Source organism: Peromyscus eremicus, chromosome 22 (genome assembly GCF_949786415.1).
Source record: "Peromyscus eremicus chromosome 22, PerEre_H2_v1, whole genome shotgun sequence".
Taxonomy (NCBI): domain Eukaryota; kingdom Metazoa; phylum Chordata; class Mammalia; order Rodentia; family Cricetidae; genus Peromyscus; species Peromyscus eremicus.
The window spans coordinates 24,125,968-24,143,973 of NC_081437.1; the positions used below are offsets into that span (position 1 = coordinate 24,125,968).

Consider the following 18,006-nt stretch of genomic DNA (forward strand, 5'->3'; position numbering starts at 1 on the left):
TATGGTCTCATGTAGCCCACACTGGCCTGGAATTCCCTATGCAGTCAAGGATGACCTTGAATTTCTGATCCTTCTACCTCTGCTGGAGTACGTCACTGAGTCCAACTTGTTCTTTCATTATTTATTTTTCAGATTCTGATAGTATTTCTTTTCTGCCTTGAAAACTTTTAGCTGTCTTTTAGAGCATAGTCTCCTAGCAACAGACTCCTAGTTTCTTTTTTGTGGGAGAGATCCCTGATACCACCTCCAGGTTTGGTAATTCTGTAAGACAACACATGGGGCTCGGCTTTTAGTCAGACTATCATTGTCATTTATTATGGCATGGAATTCAGTTCAAAACTGGGTATGGTAGAAGCAGGACATGGTACATGGGCCTGTGACCTCAAAACTTGGGGGATATGGAGGCAGGATTTGGATTGAGACTTTGTTTGAAGGAGAAAACAACAACAAGGCTGGGAAGATGATTCACTTGGTCAAGTGTGTACAAGCATGAGGACCTGAGTTTGGATCCTCAGCACCTACATAAAAGCCAGGTATGGTATGTATGCTTGTAATCCTAGGATTGGGGAAGGAAGACAGGCAGACCCCTGGAATTCACTGGCCAACATTGAGCCCCAGGCCTAAGTGAGAGAATGTCTCAAAAAGGAAGGTGGAGGGCTGCTAAGGGTAATTAATATACTTGAGGTTGACCTTTGGTATCCACCCACGGGTACACATGTAGGAATGTGTATTTACATACAAAAAATTCAAATTGAAGTGAGTAGATGGCAAATATGCTTGAGGTGAAATTTGGAGGAAGGTTTCAAGTGGTTTCTGAGTAGGATCACACTGTAGTTAGTGCCTCCAGGAGTGAATTATGACAAGGAGTAAAATGTCTGTCACGAAACAGTGCCAAGGAGTTTTTTATTGAGAACAGGTCAGCATATATCACAATTCTGAATTTCTAGAAGGAAAGCAGATGTTCACATAAATCACATGGTTTGTACAGGAACATTTCTCTCCAAATCCAAGTTCTCATATACCAGTCAGTGGCCAGTTGTTGGAGGCAGGACAAAATAAGGACAGTAGTTACAGGCTTGCTCCGTTCTTTTCCTTCTCTGCACATATTCTCTGTAAGAGTAACTTTAGCTGGGTGGTGGTAACTCATACCTTTAATCCCAGCACCTGGGAGGCAGAGGCAGGAGAATCTCTGATTTCAAGGCCAGCCTGGTCTACAGAGTGCCAGGACAGGCTCCAAAAGCTACACAGAGAAACTCTGTCTTGAAAAAAACAAACAACAAAAAACTTTGTTTTTAAATTTTTTTGGCCTTTTAAGATTGTTTCGCTGTGTAGTTCTGGCTGTCCTGGAACTCTCTCTGTAGACCAGGCTGGCTTTGAACTCCAGAGATCCACCTGCCTCTGCCTCTTGAGTGCTGGGATTAATGGTGTATACCACCACTGCCCGGCAAAGAACAGCTTTGTCTTGTAAAATTTTTAAGTGTGTGTGTGCCTGTGCTTGCAGAGGACAGAATTAAACTGTATTCCCCTGGAGCTAGAGTTATAGACAGGTATTTGTGAGCTGCCTGACGTGGGTGCTGGAAAATGAACTCCAGAAGAACAGTTTGTACTTCTAACCACCGAGGCATTTATCCAGTTCCAGAGAATAACTTTATTTTACTTTCATTGCAGAAGGGTGTTTTGTTTTGGATAGGGTCTAACCCAGACTGGTTCTTCTTGCCTTAGCCTCTGGAGTGCTGGTATTCCAGACAGGGGCCACCGTTCCTAGTTGAGTGTTTTTGCTGGGTATAGATTTTAAGGTTGGTAGTCCATTTCTATCAGTACTGAAAGTCGACGTTCTGACCTTTGTTTCCAGTGAGACACATAGGACTGTGTAGTTTTCAAATCATTTTTTCTAAATATGTTACATAGTTTTTAATGGTTAATAAGGTTTTTTTTTTTTTACTTAATTTAGTATTTTTAATTTTATGTGCATTGGTGTTTTGGCTGCATATATGTTTGTGTAAGGGTGTTAGAACTGGAGTTACAGACAGTGGTGAGCTGCCATGTGGTTGCTGGGAATTGAACCCAGGTCCTCTGGAAGAGCAGCCAGTGCTCTTAACTACTGAGCCATCTCTCCAGCCCCTGGAAAAGGTTTTTTATGAACATGTTTGCACAGTTCTTTGTCTCAATATATGCTTTTAGTTATTTTTTATTAGGAGTAAATTGCTAGGCCATAGTTTTAGCTTTTTATTGTTGCTATTTTTTTTTTTTTTTTTGAAATTAGAACAGGCTGTCTTTAAATTTACTATATAATCTAGGGTGACCTGGGTTCAATCCCAGTACCTACGTGGCAGCTCACAACCGTATGAAACTCTAGTTCCAGGGGATCCAACACCCTCACACAGACATACACACAGGCAAAACATCAATCAATACACATAACATTTGGACTCTGGATCTTCTCTACCCTCTTGTGCTGAGATCGTATATGTACATTACCACACCCAGGTTTTTGAATTTTTGAGCTCTGTTCCAAGGCTTTCTGCATGCTTGGCAAGCATTCTGTTAACTGAGCTGTATCTTCAGCCCTGTAAGAGTTCTTTATATATTCTAGAGTCTACATGCATGTTTCTTACTGTGTAGATCCATAGGTAAACAATATCTACAGATAATTTTTATATAGGATCTTTTGGTTTTGTATCACCCCCCCCCCCCGCGGGGCCCCCCCCCCACATGTGCAACAGGGCTTCTCTGTGTAGTCCTTCCTGGCTGTTCTAGAACTTGCTCTGTAGATTAGGCTGGCCTCAAACTCAGAGATCTGCCAGCCTCCCAAATGCTGGGATTAAAGGTGTGCACTACCACCGCCCAGCTGGTTTCATCAGTTTATAACTCTACTTTCAGTACATGAAATCACTGCTTTTGCCATGTAATAGATACTTTCTCAGGCTAATATTACCTTTTTTTTTTTTTTTTTTTTTGCTTAAAAGATATGAGAGCTTTGATGTTCAATTATGGTTAAATATTACCATGCATAATGAGAGAACTTTACACTGTAAGCAAATGTATTTCCATCTGAATTTTTCTTATAAAATTCTAATTGTTTTTGTGTTTCTAATTGTGTTTGATTTATTAACATTTCTTCCTTTTATTAGTTTCCCTCTAAATATTAAGGGGTGTGTTTTGCTTGTTTTTGACACAGTCTTGCCATATAGCATAGGTTGTCCTGGAATTCTGCTTCAGCATGCAATTCTGAGTTCTTTCTTCTATTGCTCTCTTTGAATAAGTATTTTCTCATTAATTTTTCTCAGACAACTTTGTGTGTGGTAATGTTTTCCTGTTTATTCCTGGCTTTTCTTTAGATTATGTTAATGAATGCATGCATGTTACTTCACATAGTACCAGCCTTATCACTTTTATGTCATATTTGACTCAATAAAGGTAGAATCCATGAAAGGGAATATTACATAAAGCAGACAGCTCTAGGTTAAAATAAAAACTTGTACAGAATAGGAACTACAGAGGGGAAAAACAAGGAGAAAACCTTTTAATCATCCCGCTCAGTGGCAGTGTTGTTGATAGTATAACTTACCTTCTTGAATTTAATTGTACCCTCCTCTTCCTTGAGTAACCTTGTCTTGTTTGTGGTGTCATTACTATGTAACAGTCACTGACCTTGAAGAAATAATACTGGCTATTTGGAAGAAATAAGTGCTTCTTAACTTTGGGTGAAATCTAGCACAATTCACTAGACATAGGAAGAGTATGGCTTGAGTAGGGAGTACTGATATTAGAATGTCATCATAATGGAATTTAGAAACTTGTTAGATTTCCTTCCCCTTGGTTCTTTGTGCAAGAGTCCCCTCACTATTTAGTTCTGTTTTCTTCCTTCCTTCCTTTTTCTTTCTTTCTTTCTTTCTTTCTTTCTTTCTTTCTTTCTTTCTTTCTTTCTTTCTTTTTTTTTGAGACAGGGTTTCTCAGTGTAATTAATTCTGTCCTGGAGCTCACTCTGTAGAGCAGGTTGGTCTAGAACTCACAGAGATCCCCCTGCCTTTGACTCCTGAGTGCTGGGATGAAAGGTGTGCACCACCTCCTCCTAGCTAGTTGTGTTTTCAGTTTGAAGTGCCTGTGTTCCTTTCTCTCTCTCCTTCTGCTGTTTCTCCCTCCTTTCAGCAGGATGGCTTTCCTGTGTAAAGTTCAGTTTCTAAGCTGTCACAGTGTTCGTATATAGTGAATTTGGTAGGTGGGAAAGTAGCATCTTGGCTTCATTTGGTTCCTTGGTTTCAAATATCAGATAGTAGAAGTTTGGAGGATGAAGCAAATGTCAAAACTGTACCTGCTTCTCATGTGGGGATCAAAATTTGGAATGGCTAGGCTCTCCTTTTGTCTTTGTTTGGAATTCATTTCTGTCATTGGCAAAAGTAGTTGGTTGACTCCCATTCCCTGTTGGTTTTGATGTTCTAGGAAGAATTCAATGTTAGTTGTTGACCTGGATGCCGGTTCACTGCTAAGCCTGCTGAATCTGATGCCTTTTCCTGATTAAATGGAGTCTGAGTTCTCACAGCTAGTTAAAGCAATTTTGTTGTTGAAAAACAGAATGTTTCTATTAACCTTGCAGTTTAGACTTTGTTGACCACTGTAACTTCAGAAGAATTTTGGCCCTTTTTTAAAAATGTTATTTTTATGTGTCTGAGTGTTCTCCCTGCACAGTTGGTGCTGTTGAGGCCGGAAGAGGGTGTGGGATTCTTTGAAACTGAAGTTATAAGGTTGTGAACCTTCACATTGGTTCTAGGAATTGAACCTGGATCATCTGGAAGATAATCCATTGTTCTTTACTGCTGAATTTTCTCTCCAGCCTGGTGCCCCCCCCCCTTTTAATTTTTAAATTTTTCGGTCAAGATAAGGATTTCTCTGTGTAGCCCTGGCTATCCTGGAGCAAACTCTGTAGACCAGGTTATCCTCGAGCACAGAGATCCACATGACACTACCTCCAAGTGCTGGAATTAAAATCCTGTGCCACCACGCCTGACTCAGATTTGACTTTTCTTTTTTTTTTTTTAATTTATTTCAAATTTGACTTTTTTTTTTTTCCCTCCTGTCCCATTAGCCACCTAGTTTATTTGATAGTTTTTCTTCCCTGGCTTTTAGGCATCTTGTGTATCTTGTGTAGCACAGACTTCCGAAACCTTCTTACTCTGCTTGTGTTCTGGTTGATCTCTGTGACTACAAAAGTATTAGTTATCCTGTTTAAGGCTTTTTGGTCAGTAAATAATTCTTATGCCAGACAGTAAGAGATTATTATATTATTAACATTTTAAATGTAAAATTAAATGATCCAGGTTACACAAAATTCAGACTCTTCAATCATCTTTTCACTTCTTGAATGAACTTACTAGAGACTGATCATTTAAATCCTGCTTTTTGTTTTGTTTTGCTTTGTTTTGTTTTGTTTGAGACAGGGTCTTACTATATAGCCCTGGCCCACTTGGAATTTGCTATGTAGACTAGGCTGGCCTGGAACCCACAGGGATCCAGTGCCTGCCTCTGCCTCTCTGGCTCATGGGTGCTAAAAAAATAAAGTCCTGCACCACTATTTCTGGCTGAGGAGTAGTATTAGTAAGTACTTTAGGAACCTTGTCCATTGCCCTTGAGTTCTTTGTCTTTTTTTAAAAAAATTATTTATTTATATTTTATGTGCATTGTTGTTTTGCCTGCTTGTATGTCTATGTGAGGGTATTGGGTCCTCTGGAACTAGAATACAAACAATTGTTAGTGGCCATGTGGCGTCTGGGAATTGAACCCGAGTCCTCTGGAAGAGCAGTAAGTAGGTGCTCTTAACAGCTTAGCCATCTCTCCACCAGCCCTGCCCTTGAGTTCTTTATACTGTTAATTTTTTAAAGATTTATTTATTTATGTATTTTATGTATATAAGTGCTCCATTTGCATGATGGAAGAGGGCATCAGACAGAAGAGGGCACCAGACCTCATTACAGATGGTTGGGAGCCACCATGTGGTTGCTGGGAGTTGAACTCAGGACCTCTGGAAGAGCAGACAGTGCCCTTAACCACCGAGCCATCTCTCCAGCCCTATACTGTTGATTTCTAATTTTTTTTCATGTTTGATCATATTGTCATAAGAGTAGTTTGTTTAAATTGTGTTTTGTGGTTTGAACAGTTCGAGTAGAATTTTTTTTGTTTTTTGTTTTGTGAGACGGACACTGCCGTCCTGTGGTCAGAATAAGGTAGCTGTTTTGGAAAACAGCTAGCCTACATTGAGCTTGTGGTAAAAGATTATAATATGGTATGCCTTCCTTGGATCCTTCCCACCTTAAAGAGTTTTCCTCACTTTTCCTTAGTAAATCTACACTTGCTGTACTTTTAAAAAAATAAAGAATTGTAATAGTTTAGTATTTTTGCTCAGAAATGTTTGGATTCTTCTCAGGTTTTTCTAGTGTATGTATATTTTTTCTCATTCTTTATATTTTCTTAGGGAGATTCAGATAATTAAATATAAGCTGGGCTGTGGTGCACTTCTTTAATCCCGACATCAGAAGGCTGAATTTGAGGCGAGCCTGGTCTACAAAACGAGTTCCAGGACTATTACATGTAGAAACCCTGTCTTGAACTTCCTTTTCAAAAAAGATAATTAAATATAAACAAAAATGGTTATCGAAAGGAGAAACTGTCCTTTTTTGTTATTAGTATTTATGTGTGAGGTCATGTGCACACAGCTCAGAAAACAACTTGAAATGCAAGAGGCACTCTTTTCTCTTCCTCTTTCATGTGGGTCTTGGGGATTAAACTCAAGTTAAATGCTCTCACTTGCTGATCCATCTCACCGTCCCAGGTCCTGTTTCTGTTTTGTTTTGTTGCCCAGCTGTCATGGAACTCATCATGTAGCCTAGACTGACAGTCATTTTGTTCAGTATTCCTGTCTCTCCTAAGTGCTGTAATTACAGGCACGATCCATTCTGAGGGGGAGACACCCTCTGCATATGTAGTCTAGGCTGGCTTCTAACTGGTACTGCTGTCTCTCCCTGGACAGCACTGGAATTACAGTCACATACCATTCTGTCCAGCTTAACCAAAGGACTGTGGCATGTAAACACAAGTGTTTTACTCATGATAGTTTACTCTTGGTTTTTCTTGCAGTATAGTGTAGTTTCTGAACAGAGGAGTGATTTTTATAATGAGTTTTGGAATTTATGATTATTTTCTATTTCTGTGTTTTTGTTTAATTAGTAGAAATTAATATACCATTAGTTATTTATAGTGAAAACTGAAGAAAAAAACAGGCTAATAGCCCAAGGAAAGCATGCTCTTTTGTTTACTTCATCTGAGTAATGATGGTGAAATTTTTGATAAAGCTAACATCAGAAATAGGATGTGGCAAAGATTATTGGCGAGCAGGGCAATGACTCCTGCTTCAGAGTGCTGAGTGCTGGGGCTAAAGACCTGCACCACCATCTCTTGAAGCATAGTTGCGCGTGTCTGATCTTCACAGTTGCCGTTTGGAGTCTGGTGTGTGTAGTTTGTCTTTGGTGAGTTCTGCTGAGTGATTGGAGATTATGTATCTGACATTCTGATGCTGTTAGGATCCCACAGCCATGAGCAGCTGGACATGTGTCTCATTGGGTAGAGTGCTGCATAGCGTATAAAAGGCCCTGGAGTCCTTCTCTAGCAAAAACCAGATGGATGTGGAGTGTCTGAGCACGGGGAAGTGCAGACGGGAGGATCAGAAAGAAGTTCAAGAGCATTCTTGGCTATGTAGGGAGTTATAGGCAGCCTGGGCTGGAGAATCTGTCCTCAGATCAAACTAAAACAGCATCAAATGCTTGTTTAAATCCTATGAGGATTTGTGTGTGTGTGTGTGTGTGTGTGTGTGTGTGTTTGTGTGTGTGTGTTTTCTCGAGACAGGGTTTCTCTGTGAAACAGTCGTGGCTAACCTAGAACTCACTTTGTAGACCAGGCTGGCCTCGAACTCACAGAGATCCGCCTGCCTCTGCCTCCCAAGTGCTGGGATTAAAGATGTGTACCACTACAGCCTGGCCGGAAATTTTTTTGTTTATTTGTTTTTCAGACAAGAGTTGTATCCTGGCTGGCCTTGAACTCACAGAACTGCCTACCACTACCTCCAGTTCTGGGATTAAAGGAATGTGCTACCATGCCTGGCATTAGCTTTAACTCCCAAGTTTCTACCAATCTCCTGTATATTAAATTTCAGAACATCATAATTTTTAGAACTTTGGCAGCTATTCACATCTATTTTGTATTTATGTTGGCTAGTGGCTAGTTTCCAAGTGTGATATTGGTTTATAGCTCCTGCCATGTTGTCTGGGCAGGTATAGAGAGGGAAAGGACCATGACATACCCAAAGCCTAAAAACAAATTAGGAGAATTCTCTACCTCTGTGACATTAGGAAGGGCTCCCTTTACTGTGCTTCAGATCAAAAATGACAGATTGTCTTGGAACATTTTCTGTCTGTGTCAGTGTGCTCTTGGGTTTCAGGTTGCTGTTGAGTCCGGGACAGAAGGTTGTAGAGAAAACAAAACCAGGAAATCCACTTCTGACTATACTGTGTTTTTTTCTAATTGTGGTTTCCTTTTATCTGCTCCCATTTTCAGAGTCCTCAAATAGCGATTCCATTCATTCTGTCCAGATTTTTAGTTAAATTTAATGGGAAAGACAGAACAAACTAAGCTTACTGTCTGTGTTGCATCCAAAACAATGACATAGTTCTTTTTTTTTTTAATTTTAATTTTTTTTTTTTTTTTTAAAGGAAGCATGGATTTAGCTGGGCATGGTGGGTATGTCTTTCTTGGGAAGCAGAGGCAGAAATCCACCTGCCTCTGCCTCCTGAGTTCTGGGATTAAAGGTCTGTGCCACTACACCCTGCTAAAGTAGATAATCTAAAGATGTGTACAGTGGTAGACCACAGGTAGGGATGTGATATGGGAATGGAGACTATGAGTAAGCAATTTCATATTCATTAATAGGAGTAATTAAAGTGTTAATTTTAACCTTTTTGATCCATTTCTGCTTCATAATTTGACTTACTGTTTGTGATTAACAGAAAATATCTGGGTGAAGTCTCTAGATATCTATGTTATAGATCTAATTATTGACATAGTTATAATAATAGACAATTATAAGAATGAGAACTTAAAATAAGAATTCATTGTTATTCCTTGCTTCTCAGGTCTTAGAAAAATACCCCAATACACCTATGAGTCATAAAGAAATTCTTCAAGTTATCCAGAGAGAAGGACTAAAGGAAATCAGGTGAGTTATTAAAGTATTACTAGTAATAATTATGTTTAGAGTATTTAATAAAATTTAGTATATTTTGGTATTCTTTGTCTTAAACATTCATTGGTTAGTATAATGTACTTTATGAAGTTCTGGTTTATTCATCTCTCAGTCCTTAGATTTTTTTTTTTTAAGTCATAGCATTTATAAAATCAAAAGTAAGTAAAGTAAATTCTTCATGAAAAAGTAAGTAGCTGTTTTTCAAAGCCTATGCACCTTGATTCTTAGGAAGGCCTGGAGTCATCTTTAAGGCGTCATCTATCACTTTGTGCTTGGTAATTGGACAAAAATTATTATACAGCAGCTTCAGAAGTAGGTAGTGTAAGAAGAAATACGATTTCTTAAAAAGAAGGAAATGGAAAAGATCTTTGTGTGTCAAGAGAAAGTCTTTGCTGGGCATCATCACACATACCTGTAGTCCAAGATGCTTGAGAGAAGCTAAGTCTGGAAGATCACTCGAGCCTATGAGTTCTAGACCAGCTTGGACAGCATAGCAAGAGCCTCTCCCCCAAAATAAATAGATAAATAAACAAACAAATACATAAATAGGGCTGCCAGGGTGTCTCAAGGAGGTAAAGCTCTTGCCAGTTCGGTGACCTGAGTTCAGTCTCCAGAGCTCACAGTGGAAGAAAGGAGATGACTTCCGGAAGTTGTCCTTTGGTCTCCACATGCATTCTGTTTCACACGTGCACAGAGACACACCCAGACACACCCAGACACACACATTTAAAAATGAATGTTCAATCTTCAAATGTAGTAGATGTGTTAATAGGGTCAAAGATAATCTTCGATTTCTAAGAGTCTTGTTATGTTAGCATATAATAGTCATTGCATAATTAAAACTATCTGTCATTAAGAAATGTTAAAATTATGCCAAATTCATTGTGTATATTGAGACAGATTTGGCCATCTACATTGGGGATATTTCATTAAGATAAGAAATTTGAGTAAAAAAATGTTAGGTATGCTGGGGTGCATTTATAATCTGTTTTCAGGAAGTGGAGACAAGTGCCAGGCCAGCCTCAGCTACTTATGGAATACCAGCATGGTAGGACTACCCAGCAAACTCTGTGTATTAGTTACTTTGTTGCTGTGATAAAGCATTATGACCAAGGAAACTTACAAAAGAAAGCTTTCAGTTGGGTTTACAGTCAGAGAGGGTGCTAGAACAGTAACTGAGAACTTACCTCTTGATTCACAAGCATGAGACAGAGTGAGCTAGGCTGGGAACTAGATGGGTTTTTGAGACCTCAGAGCACACCCCACTGACACTCCTCAAGAAGGCCACACCTCCTAATCCTTCCTAAAACACTTCCAACAGTTGGGGACCAAGCATTTAAGTATATGAATCTATGGGGACCATTCTCTTTAAACTACCACACTCTGTTTCACAACATTAAACCAAAATAAGGATACAAAGTTTGTGATGTTTTTTTGGTTTTTGGTTTTTGGGTTTTTTTTGAGGCAGGGTTTCTTTGTGTAGTCCTGGCTATCCTAGAACTCACTCTGTAGACCAGGCTTGCCTTGAAAGCAGAGATCCATCTGCCTCTGCCTCCTGAGTACTGGGATTAAAGATCTATGCCACCATGGCCTGGCTAGTGGTGGTCTTAACTATGGGCAGGGGATCACTCTGGTGTGCGAGGAGCTATTTTTGAAGCTAATACTGGATGAGAAGAGGAACACACTGTATCATTTAATAGGCAGGTAATAGGAACACCACATACCTTACGTGGACAGTGCCTCACATTGAAGAGTTGCCAATGATGTTGAGAAACACTGAATTGTACTAAAAAATTTAAAAATAGACTGCAGTTTCTTTTTATAAGTAGCTATTGTATGATCTATATTTTTTTTGAAAATTTGATTCTTTGGGAGTTTCACATCATACACCCCAATTCTACTTACCTCTCAGCCCCCTAAATCCTCCCTTCAGCCCTGCAGTGTCGTCCCCCACCCCCACCCCCCACCCCCACCAAGAAAATTTAAAAAATCAAAACAAAGCAAGCAAGCAAACAAGAACAAGACAAACAAAAACCTCTTCACTTCTCTTTCTTTCCCACCTCTTCAACACCTCTTCATTCATCTGGGTGGCATCGAGGGCCTCTGTGTCACACAGTACACCCTTTTGTCCTGCCAGCTTTACTAGCAGTGTTGATTGCAGTGAGTCTAGGGTCTGTAGCTAGAGTTGTCCTGCCTGGCCCACGGTCAGGACAAATCTCTCTCACCCGCCAGTCCTGCAGGCACCTATACTTCCTGCCTGGCCACTGGCCAATCAGTGTTTTATTTATACAGAAGGATAGCCACAGCAGGGGTCTGGTTCAAGGCCTCTGGGATATCCAGTGGCTGCCCTGAGTCATGGAGCCCCTGTGGGTATTGTTCCACAGGACCAGTCCCTTCACAAGCTCCAGCAGGTCTTGGATGGGGTAGATGTTAGGGTGGACCAACCCAAGGCCCTGCTGTGAGCGAATGGTAACTGAGCTGTCAGTCCAGGCCCCTGGGGCCATCAACCTCAGGTGAGAGGGTGGAGTCAGCTCCCCTAAACCCATGCCCTCAGGGTTGTTTCACTGTCACTTATGGTGAGGGGTGGGGCCAGCTCTCCCATGAGGGTTGGGGCCAGCTTTCCTTGGGCTAGCAAAGGGTGGGGCTGGCTCAGCATGGCCCTCTAATTTCATCATGCATGGTTACTATGGGCTCCTGAGGTGATGGGGGTCACAGACATCAACACAGACCCCAGCTGCAGCTTGACCACAGACCCAGACATGGTCCTTGGCAGCAGCTAGGTCTGGATGTCACCATTTTCCCAGGTAGCAGTGCAGGTCATTCAAGTTGGCCTGAGCCCCAGTGGTTTAGTGTGGCCCTCGGACACCAGCATGGCCTTAGACCTCGAGTGTCTGCACGGCCTTCTGTGGTAACAGGAACCTTGGAAATCAACAGACCCTGGCTGCAGTGGGGACACAGACTCAGACATGGCCCTCAGCTGTAACTCTGGCCCAGACATCACCATGGCATTGGTTAGCAGTGCAGGCCACTCAGATCTGCGTGGCCCTAGGACACCGACCTGGGCTCAGATGGATATCTGACCCTGGGCATCCTCACGGCCCTCAGTGACAACAGGCCACATATGTCAATCCAGACCCTGGCCACTCTAGGGCCACAGACTCAGACTTGGCCCTTGGGAGTAGCCTGGGTCTGGATGACACCATGGCCCTAGGTAGCAGCACAGGCTACCTAGATCTGTATGGCCCCCAGACTACAACAATTCCATAGGCTGTGGTTGAGATCCCAGGCCACTGTATAGGCCCTAGTGGCAATCTTGGTCACAGACTTCAACACAGACCCCAGCCCGACTAGGGACCCAAACATTGTCCCAGGCAGCAGCTCGGTCTGTCGACATCGTGATTCCAGGTGGACGTACTGGCCACTCAGATCAGGATGGCTCTGGCAGCATCATGGCCCCTGGACACCAACAAGGCCACAGGTTGTGGCCCAGACCCCAGGCTCCATGTGGCCTCTGGTGGTAACATGGACCTCAGACTTCAACACAGACCTCAGATGCAGTAGGACCACGGACCCAGACATAGTCCTTGGGTAGCAGTCTGGGTCTAGTTGTCACCAGGACCCTGGTAGCTGCATAGGCCAACCCAATTGGCACGGCCTTGGGTGGCAGCCCAGACCGCTGGAATCAGTACGGTCCTCAGTGGCAATAGGAGGTATGGATATCAATGTAGACCTTGGCTGCAGTAGGGCTGGGGACCCAGACATGGCTCCCAGCTGTAGCCCTGGCCTGGGTAGTAGTATGTGGTACTCAGGTCTGTGTGGGCTTGACTGCAGCATGGCCTTTGGGTACCAACATAGTTCCAGGTGATTGGTCAGACCTCAGACAACCAACCATACACACACACACACACACACACACACACACACACACACACACAGCCTTCAGTTGCAACAGGAGCCACAAATGTTGGCCCAGACAGTACCATGGCCCCATGTGGCAATCAGGCCTCCAACATCAGCCTACCCTTGACCGTCTTCATTTCTTCCTTTCTGCCTCTTTCCACAGCACATGGACCACTCTGCTTCTCTTTCTCTTCCGTTTCTCCACCACATATTTGCTCATCATTATGGGACTCACCTGCCTGGCACCTGACTAGCCCCCACTTGAGCAGAACTGCAAAAGGGGGCCGTGGAGGTCTTCCCACCAGCTAGGGCCTTTAGTGCTCCTTAGATTTCAATTTTAATTTTCTTTAGTGTGATACTTTACTTCAGATTTGCTTATTTTTGTGGTGTTGGGGGTTGAATATAAGGCATCATTGGATTCCATGTAAGTGAGAGATCTGCCTCTGAGTCATGTACCCAGCCCTTGAGATATTTTCAATTAGTTCTTTTCTAGAGCAAGAATATCCCCTCTGTGTGTGAGGGGCATGGTAAAGAGACCACTGAAATGGCTTCTTCATTAGGGAGAAGGTTTTTTATTGTGAATAAGGAGAGAAATTATCCAGAGGCATCTGGAAGAGTCCAGAGCAATGAGAGAAAGAAGTGGACTGGTCATAGCCAGGGCTATCTTCAGGAGAAGTGAGAGAGCATGGGGTGGAAAAACATGCCTGTTATAAGGAGGACAAGAAGCTGCGGGGATGGGGGAGGGCTAGGAGGTTAATGTGGACTTTGAAATGTGTAACAGCTGTTTGTGATGCTGAGGAAGCCTGGAGGCCAGCATGGGCTTCCATGTGTTGATAGCTGCCACAGGCATATGTCTGTCAGTAGAGAGCAATGTCTCTTCTGTAGTCGAGCTTGAGCTCATTTCTGGACATGTGGACTGTTGGAGACCCAGCTGCCCTTCCCTTTTGAGCTGGTGCTGTTGTGAATGTCTGTATCCCAGCTTCTTGGGAGGTTGAGCTGGAGTATTGCACGTTTCAGTCTGGTTAGAGTAACCTAGTAAGACCTCGTCTCAGAAAGAAACAACCAAAAATCAAAATGGGGCCGGTGAGACAGTTCAGAAGTTAAGGTGCCCGCTGCCAAGCCTGACATCCCAGTTTGAGCCTTGGAACCCACATGGTGGAAGGAGAGAATCAGCCTCCTGCACATTGTACCCTGGCCTCTGTGTGTGTGTGTGCCTATCATGTGCAGGTAAACCCAGCCACACAAACTTGAAAAACAAACAGCAGAAGAAAAAGAAGCTTTGATTGTGCTCACATATCAGTAGGTTGAAAATTAATTTATTTCATTGATAAGAAAAAGTTATAAATGAGCATACCTCATTTTGATATATTATCTTCCTGAAAAATTTGTGTGTAAACATTTATAAATTAACACACTAAAAGGCCATTTATGCCGGACAGTGGTGACTCAAGCCTTTAATTCCAGCACTCGAGGCAGAGGCAGGCAGATCTCTGTGAGTTTGAGGCCAGCCTGGTCTACAAAGCGAGTTTCAGGACAGCCAAGGCTATACAAAGAAACCCTGTCTCAAAATCAAAACCAAAAACAAAAGCCGTTTATTTTTATTTTTTTAAAGCACTTTGAGAAATTTAAATGCCTATTTAGAATTGTAAAGCACAGTATTTTTAAAGTACAGGGGAGAAAGAACCTTCCTTAGTTTCCTTGTAATAATCTGTGACTGTTGATTGTGTTGTATTTAAATTCTGAGTATACATTAGTGTGCATTGCTTCTAGAGTCTTTCTTATTTATTAAAGCGGTGCTGGCAAATCAGTCCAGCACCCCTCATATGCTAGCATATTCCTAGAGTGGAAAAATACTTGCAAATGAGCAGATTCTTCCTGAATTTATCTTACCCATGAATTTGCTCCTTTCTGACCTAGACCATTCGTTGATGATTCTGAAGAGTCCATATAGTAGGTAATTTTGATGTGGCATCAATTTGAATCTTTTATTTATAGGTCAATATGATAGATGATGAGGCTAATGAATGGTTGTGGCCAACTTCCTAGTTTCTAGATTAGTTTGATTTTTTTTTTTTTCCTTTTTCACCTTTGGAAGAAATTTAGGAGTATTTAAAAATCATTGGTTTTTCATGGAAAGTAACCTGAAAGAGGTACAGTATTATATATATAGTAATTGGCAGCTGTGAGGATAAGTACATGGCTTGGATGTGTATTCTTTACCACAGAAATTTATCTAATAGTTATAATACAGTGATGTCTCTGATGAACTGTACAATTAGAGGTCATCTGTTGCATTCTCTCCTATAACCTTTCCCTGTCACATTATTTTAGTTACAGAATATTATAGCCACAAAAGACAGTTGGAAAGGATAATGTATTTTATATCTCATTTTTTACAAATGAATGAAGGCTCATAGAGATTTTGAGACTTGACAAGAGTCATACAACTAGCTCTGGTTGTTTTTAGTCTATCATACTGTCTTTATTTTTCTTTCTGATTAATATATTCTATCATTTATATTAAACTTACACTGTATGCTACATATAATAGCATTAGATTCGTGGTTGTTGATTATGACCCTTTGCTTTCTTTTTTTACAGTGGTCTGAAAGTTTATTTTTTTACTTTATATCAGAGTCGTAGGCACTTTTAGTGTTGATATCATAAAAATCTCAAACATATCCTCTACCTCTTATAAGCAAAAATATATATAACAGAGGTATAAAGAGTTCATAGTTATTACTTTATGGCAGAAATCATTATCTCAGCCGAGGAGATCTTTTTTTGGCTACTTACCAAGCTAAATTGCCCCAAAGTGATTTCATTAGAAAGACCCTAGTTTAATGAAGAACATGGGCTGGAGAGATGGCTCAGTGATTAAGAACACTGACTACTCTTCCATAGGACCTAGGTTCAATTCCCAGCACCCACATGGTAGCTCACAACCATCTGTAACTAGTTCCAGGGGACCAGACACCCATGGCAAAATACCAGCGCACATAAAAAAACAAAAATAAAAACAAACAAACAAAAGAATGAAGAACATTTTTTTGCCTGTAAGATGACTCAGAGGTAAAAGCATTTGGTGTACACAACACAGTTTGACTTCTGGACCATCCCATGGTAGGAGTGGAAGGGGAGAACCAACTCCCAAAAGTGCATATGCACATTTTTTATTAAGTTACTAACATATTTTTCTTTTTTTTTTTTTCTTTTTTTTTTTTTTTGGTTTTTCGAGACAGGGTTTCTCTGTGTAGCTTTGCGCCTTTTCCTGGAACTCACTTGGTAGCCCAGGCTGGCCTCGAACTCACAGAGATCCGCCTGGCTCTGCCTCCCGAGTGCTGGGATTAAAGGCGTGCGCCACCACCGCCCGGCTAAGTTACTAACATATTTTTCTAAGAAACAGAAACAAAACCATTCAATATTGGTAGTTTGTGTTTGTTTGTGAGACAGGGTTTCACTGTGAAGCCCTGACTGTCCTGAAACTTAGTCTGTAGTCCAAGCTCGCCTCAAACTCAAAGATCCACTTGCCTCTGCCCTCTAAGTTCTGGGATTAATGGAAGGAAGGTAAGCTCTCACAATACCCAAGGCTGTCCTGGAACTCTTGAACCTTGTAAGTGGTGAGATCACAGGTGTCTACCACCTTTCCCAGCTTGCTATTGTGTTGTTTTTTTAATGAGGCTGGATTTACTAAGTAGCCTATGTTGGCCTAGAACTCATAGCTCTCCTAAGAGTGCAAGCATGTGCTTCTAGACCCAGCAGCAGCAGCAGCAGCAGCAGCAGCAGCAGCAGCAGCAGCAGCAGCAATATATTCTTATCTGTTGTTTAAATTCGTATCAAATTCTATTATAGATCAAAGAGAAGAAAATAACGCTCAAGGCCCATAGTTGATGGCTTTATGATGACTCCTTGCAATCAAATGCACAGGGAAAAAGAACACTATTAAAAAATTCACACTTGGGGCTGGAGAGATGGCTCAGAGGTTAAGAGCATTGACTGCTCTACTAGAGGTCCTGAGTTCAATTCCCAGCAACCACATGGTAGCACACAACCATGTGTAATGAGATCTGGTGCCCTCTTCTGGCCTGCAGTCATACATGCTGTATACATAATAAATAAATAAATAAATCAAAAAAAAATTCACACTTAACTCTAATTACACTTTTTCATAGAATTCAAGTATTTCACTTGTTTTTCTAAAGTAATTTATTTAGACTATGTAGCTGAATTTAAGTGTGCAATTTTAGACAGTGATGTTTTGGACTAATTTGCATTTTAAAAAATTAATATTTTATGTAGCAAAATGGGGATTGTTACTAATTTGAGAGTTGTTAGTAGTGCTGGGAGATCAAGGTATAACTTAATTGGGGGAGCTTATTGTTACTTGTAAAGAAAATTAAAAACTTTTTTTTTTCCCTCCTCTTGTTTTCTTGGGGTGCATTCCAACTCCAGAAGGTAAGAAGCATTACTTTATTCTAAAGAAGTATTAAGCAATTATAATGCAGTCTTTTACAAGTTTTACTGAATGTGCCTTTGTATGCATGGTTTTTACTTTATAAAACGATTTGGCCTAGAAATAAAGTAATAGTGATATTATATAAATGTTAGTTACTAAATGAGCTTTTTTGTTTTGGTTTGTTAATTTTTGCAATTTGTAACCATTACATGGCCATAATTTTAGAAATTGTTGACATTAAGGCCTATCAAAATTGTCATTTGTTTTATAGCACTGAAGTACCACTCGGCATTAATGAAAATGCTTAGACCATAGAGCTATGTGTGTTGCTTGTTGCTTATGAGATTGAAAATATATTTATTTA

The 18,006-nt window shown here is 41.0% G+C and overlaps 1 protein-coding gene across 1 annotated transcript in view; it reads left to right on the forward strand.

Moving 5' to 3' along the window:
- Window positions 1–18,006, forward strand: part of Asxl2 (ASXL transcriptional regulator 2) — an 87,652-nt gene that overhangs the window by 13,178 nt on the left and 56,468 nt on the right. The window contains exon 2 of the mRNA XM_059248427.1: window positions 9,177–9,259. Coding sequence (XP_059104410.1) covers window positions 9,177–9,259 — 83 coding nt within the window. The remainder of the gene's footprint in view (window positions 1–9,176; window positions 9,260–18,006) is intronic.